At 38.1% G+C, this 6,000-nt stretch overlaps 1 protein-coding gene across 2 annotated transcripts in view; it reads left to right on the top strand.

The window, feature by feature from the left end:
* The first annotated feature begins 3,196 nt into the window (after positions 1-3,196).
* The window catches only part of GNPDA2 (glucosamine-6-phosphate deaminase 2), a 28,105-nt gene continuing 25,301 nt past the window's right edge, over positions 3,197-6,000 (top strand). The window contains exons 1-2 of one of the 2 annotated variants that reach the window (XM_039845123.1): positions 3,197-3,346; positions 5,793-5,954. In XM_039845123.1, coding sequence (XP_039701057.1) covers positions 5,831-5,954 — 124 coding nt within the window. In that variant the 5' untranslated portion in view covers positions 3,197-3,346; positions 5,793-5,830. The remainder of the gene's footprint in view (positions 3,347-5,792; positions 5,955-6,000) is intronic. The other variant, XM_039845124.1, reaches the window with a different exon arrangement.

Below are 6,000 nucleotides of genomic sequence, written 5' to 3'. Positions count from 1 at the left end.
AGATTGATGGTAGCCTAGTGGGGCTTGTCGGGGAACATACGCTCCCAGTACTATGGGGAGCAAAACCAGGCTGGAACATTTTCAAACTCTCTTTCCCAAATAACAGCCCAAATAATAACCTCTCTATTTAAGATAAAAGATTGTTTGAAGAAGCCACTGAAAGGCTTATTTTTATTTTGTCCAACTCAGAACTCCCACCTAGTGCTAAAGCCGAACCCAGGAGGAAAGAGGCATTTGTCAAAAAGTTTACAGGCAAAATATTCAATTGCTCTGGCTGAAAGACCATGATCGTGACCAAGAAAAAATATTCGCAAGTCAGGTTTATCTCAGCAGTGCAAGATATATTTAACATTTCAAAATCAATGACTGTAATTCACCAATAGACTAAAATGAAAAACCATACTATCATTTCTATGGATGCAAGGAGTGTTTGATAAGTAACATCCATTCTTGATAAAAACAAAACAAAACAAACAAAAATACTATCAGCCATTAGTGAAATGCCTAATACTAGGGCTGGGGCAGGGAAAATTCAAAATGATACCAGTGTCCTTTTGTTTCTGGATTTTTACTGCTGTAATACAATCCCCACCTGTTCTACTTTCTCCCTTCCAAAACACAATCTACTAGTCTTTTATGACATTCATAAAGCTTAACTGGCTGCCCATTGCCTGCAATAGTCTAACTTCTACACATAGCCTACAAAACATTTAATTTCATCTCGATCTCCTTCCAGATTTAATTTCTTCTACTTTTTGAAATACACCCTACTCTTAGCTACGTGGGAGTAATTTAGAATTTCTTATGTATGCCTTTTACTTTCTTGCCTACATACCTTTGTGCAAGCTATTTTCTGGGCTTAGAGTGTTCTCCTCTATATTCTCTTCCTAGCAAAATTCAGCTTACTTTGATTTACTCCTGATCCAATTTCAATCTGTTCTTTACAAACAGACAGTATTATTTTTGTTTTACATACAAATCTGATCATGGTATACCCTTGCTAAAACATTTTGTGGCATATACAAATTTCATAGGCCATAAATTTTAATGTGCTATTTCTTATTTTTCTATAATATATCTTTAGTATAACTTTTACTTAAATCTTTCCCTCAATCTCCATTCTCATGAGAACAGGAAACTTAAATTGATTGTTTTCAGTTTCATTTGTTCAATGTTTTCTTAGTCATTTCAAGTATAAATTCTGTCATTCCTGAGTATCCCTCTTTCCCACCATCAACTCAGGAAGACATCTAAAATAGGGAGGCTACTGGTGTGTACGTAAGCAAAGGCATCTGTTCTGGGGTCATTTCCTTTTCTCTGACATTCACTACAATAGATAGTTATCTCTTCCTGCAGTTTTTGGTCTTAAGCATATAACCTCATAGGCTGCTGAAATATCCTTTGTTCATTGGCCTACATTTGTATAATACGTGTTGACTGAAACACTATTTCAGGCTCTGAGTCTGCTAACTACAGCTCTATATTAGTTATTCAGAATCACAGGGTATGGCTGCTGTCTGATGTTTCTCTCTGTGACCTGTAGTAGACCAGGGCTGTCATCAGGCATATTTTCCTGTCACCTACATAGCCACCTTTACTCTACCATTCCTATGCCACCGTAAGCCTGTCACCTTGCTTGAGTGACAGCCTGTTAAAACTTTTCTGCAAAACTCTTCATCCAAAACCATTGTTCAGGGAGGGATTTTTCTATTAGTCTTGCCATTCTTTGGGGCTTTATTTTGAGAACAATACAGGTCCTTCCTAGGCTCAAGTCACTTTCAAACATAAAGGAATATCCCAATTAGACTATTTTGCCTTATTAGGATTTACCAGGTGATGTCTCTATTCCTAGAAGACTGTTAGTTCACTAAGAGCAAGAATTGTTTGTCTGTTATACTCACGTTGGTGTCTGATACATAATAGGGTCTCGGTAAATATTTATTGAATGGACAAATGAATGACTCAACTTATATGTTCCCACCCTTCTCAAAAACAATTTTTCAGTTTAGTATTAAATATTTTGCTCTTGATGGCAACAACTCCTTGCTTTAAACTTTGTACAAAGAGCATGATATATGGGTTGCAAGAGACACGTCAATTTAGAAAAAAAAGGCAGACAGGACATGATAGAGCATAATCAAAGCAAAATTTTTAATAGTCAGTACTTACAGCAGGAGAACTTACTTTTCTAGTGTCAGGAACTCATAAAGAAGTAAACCCATTGAGAAAGAATACATTTCGTGAATATCCCACTATGATCCAATAATATTCCCTGCAAAGCTTTTTGTTACTTGCACGTCTTTTTGACTACAGTAGACGCACAACAGATTTTTGGTAAATGATACATTACTGTACTGGGAAGGTGTTAAAAACTGCTTTTGTAAACTAACTCAGGCTGTAGTGCTAAGAAACCTTGTCTTCTAATATCAGTTTATGAGAAACTTTGCTGTTTGAAGTCATATAATTGAAAATGGAGCACCTACTCTTCTTGGCTACAGAATGTAAGCAAAGGGGTCATTTGACCCCGAGAAGCAGGCTGGATTCCCACCCCAGGTACAGAACTATAGATAAGGAGTTTGAGGACACTACATTTCATATTTATTTAACTTTATAGTGTCCAAGGAGATAGCACCTTGAGTCTGCCTGTCATTCCATGATAGACTATTCTTAAAAGAACCCTAGATGTTCCTAATGGGACATAGTGAAGCCTCTCAATTCTTCTTTTGTGATTGCTGCTTTCTCCTTCCTCCTCCTGAAAAGAGATCTGTGATTCTGTTTCCTCTACCCCTTTTCAGAACCATTCAGCACAAATCCAACCCATTAAAATCTCCTTCTAGCTTTACTCTTACCGAGCTGCTCCAAGGTTTCTCATGGTATACATTATACCTTTCTGCAGCACTTAACAAACTTAACTTTGTTTGATGAGCCAATGGATAAAAAGCGCTGAGGTATTATGAGCAACAACTAAATTATATTTATGTTTGAGCACTGTACCCCTACATGCTAAATTTCATAAACCCAAAGAAGCTAAATCAATTCGACCTCTGAGAGATGGAAAAAAAGAGTAGCGGCAAGGTAATGGCCCAGTATCTGGAGACTCCTTTGTAGGAGAGTCTTCCTGCCAAGCGGAACTCTGACAGACCTCCACGACCCTAACCCCAACGAACCAGGGGCATGCGCATGCGCATGCGCAGCACCCGCAGGCCGCTCCGCCCTCTCTCCTGCGCCTCGGTTTGCATCCGGGTCTTTGGGCTTAGCGCTCCACGCGCCGGCTGGGGTCGTTCGGGGGTTGCTGTGTGTTGGTTTTTCTCGCTGTTGCGATTCGGAAGAGCTGCTGGGTCAGCCGGTGAGTCCAGGGTTATGGTCCTATAAGAGGAGTCGGCCTAGGGGCCCGGATAGTCACTGTCCCCTCGGATGGGTTTTGTGCCGAGATGCAGACGCCCTGAGCGCATTGGGGTCCCGGGAGCCTCCAGGCGCGGGGCATCAAACTTGGCGCGCTTCGTCCTCTGCGGAACTGGGCCTCCGAGAAGGGGCTTCCCTAGCTCCTCCTCTCTGGCGGCTTTCTCTTGACACTTGTTAAAAAATTGTAAGTCATCCTCATTTGCTTTCGATACAGTTTTCGGAGTGACTGGGCCCAGCAGCTGCTCAGTGGAGAGGGTTTTGAGCCCCCGCCTTCTGGGCGGAGACCACAGCCTTTTCTGCTGTTTCTCCCCTCTTATCGGGATCCTCACCCCTGCCCTGCACGCCACCTTCCTAGTCCTGGCTTCAGAGACCTTTTTAGGGCAAGTATAGTGTGGTGTAGGAAAAATGCCCACAGCAGGGATTCTAGAAGTCTAGATTCTAGTATAGATTCTAGACTTGCTGTATAACCTAAGTCATGTAGAAGTTCTCATCCAACTCTAAAGTTCATAGATTTGTTTTCTTCAGCTCTTTCTCCAAGTGGTGCGCATTAAAAATGAATCAGCACCTGAGGAAGATGAGTAAAGGGATAGTGCTGTGTCATTTTTTGAGTGCTCTCTGGTTGTGATGCCAGAGTATTGCCCAGGACCCCAGAAGTTTGGATCTCAGGATAGGCAAAACAACAACAACAACAACAAACAAACAAACACATATCTTAATCTGAATAAATGTGGCAAAATCGTTCTACTTTACTCTGGGTGAGATAATTCATTTGGGACTTTTGGGAATGAACTCTGAGCTCTCCAAAGAGTTTAAAAAAAGAAAACAAAGCATACCTGTACATGACTTACTTGAACCTCTGCAATTAAGTCACCTTGTATGGTATCTAAATTTAACCTGATATAGTAAGAATCACCTGTGATATTTGTAAAAGTGCAGACTCCCTGGACCCTATTTCAGAAATACTATGTCTAGTGGAGAGAGGCTTTGGAATCTATATTTTTAACAAGCATATGGTATTTATCTCTTGATACTGTGCCAGAATTCTAGATCATGGTGATCATAATTTTTTGTTGTTATACTAGAATTCTAAATTATTATGTTCCTAAGAACATCATTCAGATTCCATATTCATTGTAACAAGTCCCATTAATTAAAAAATTTTGACTTATTACTGTATGTAAAGTATGTGGGTACAGAATTTAGGACTGCCGAAGCCATATGTAAAAGAATTGGTTTGGGTGACAGGTTTATTTAACTATAAAACTAAAATCTGGGAATTGTGGAAATATAAAACTGAGAATTAAAATCTGGGACTTAACTATAGTGTAAGTGTTGTAAATCTTGACATTATTAAAAAATACATCTTACAGAAATTGGCATGTAAGGAAGTGTAAGAATGCAGTTTTTTCTTTTATGATAGTAGGTCAATCCACATTGTCTAAGATGGAATCATAAAGTTTTGAAATGACTCTGCTCTCAATATTTTAATATTTTTTCTTAACCTTAGAGTACTCTTTTAGGAACTGAAATTGTTTTTTGTGAAGAAATTTTTCCCCCCAAAGATCAGCAGTTTCTTTAGTTCACTTTGTTTTCTTTTTCTTCTTTTACATGCAGGAAGAATTAAATGTCATGCTTCTTATTAAAAATAGCATGTCTAGTACGATCAGATTATTAAAAATTATATACATTCTGTTTATTTATATTTGCACTGGATAGATATTTTTAATGGTTTATACCTAATAATGAGAATTTATGAGTGGTAGAATTTGGGTCAAATTTTTTTCTTTTACTTCTTCGTATCTTTCTATAGTGATTGAAATTTTTTAAAAGTGCAGGTATCATTTTTATAAAAACATTATTTAATAAAGAGTGGTTTGGTTATGACTTTATTTATAGGGAGAATTCTGAATTTTAGTAAGTAACCCAAAAGTTGCTGAGTAATCATTATTACCATTGCTTTGCAGTCAAGAGATGACTACTGCTTTGTTTGCCTTTAAGTTTGTTTTATTTTGCTGTATACAGTATGCTTGTAGAGACAGTGCAATGTGATGTTTTTACAGTAAATTTGCCTTGATATGAATTCTGGCTTTATCACTTAGTAACTGTGTGACCTAAAATTGAGAGACTCTCTGTCCTCATCTAAAACTGGGTGTTATATTTACTTCAGAAGATTGTTGTAAGGATTAACATATGGAAATGACCTAGCCCACTACCAGGAACCCAAGTTCTGTTCAAAAGAGAACAGCTATTCTTACTACTATAAAAGTACAGATTGGATTTGTATACATGCATGTCTTTCTTAAGTAATGTCCTTTTTAAAGTCATCAGTGTATTACATTTTTTAAGTGTCTGTAAATTACTTAAAGTGTTCTACAATGGAATTTTCTCAGGTTTGAACTTCTTGTCCTGGAAGCCCTGCATCACCGTAATGAGGCTTGTAATTCTTGATAACTATGACTTGGCTAGTGAATGGGCAGCCAAATACATCTGTAATCGCATCATTCAGTTCAAACCTGGACAGGACAGATATTTTACACTGGGTTTACCAACAGGTAATATACCACTTTTTCCCATTTTAGATACCTAAGGTTGTGGGAT

Source organism: Pteropus medius, unplaced genomic scaffold, assembly GCF_902729225.1.
Source record: "Pteropus medius unplaced genomic scaffold, Ma_sr-lr_union100, whole genome shotgun sequence".
In the NCBI taxonomy this organism is placed as follows: Eukaryota; Metazoa; Chordata; class Mammalia; order Chiroptera; family Pteropodidae; genus Pteropus; species Pteropus medius.
Note: the sequence above shows the minus strand (reverse complement) of the source record. Positions and strands in the feature narration are given on the sequence as shown.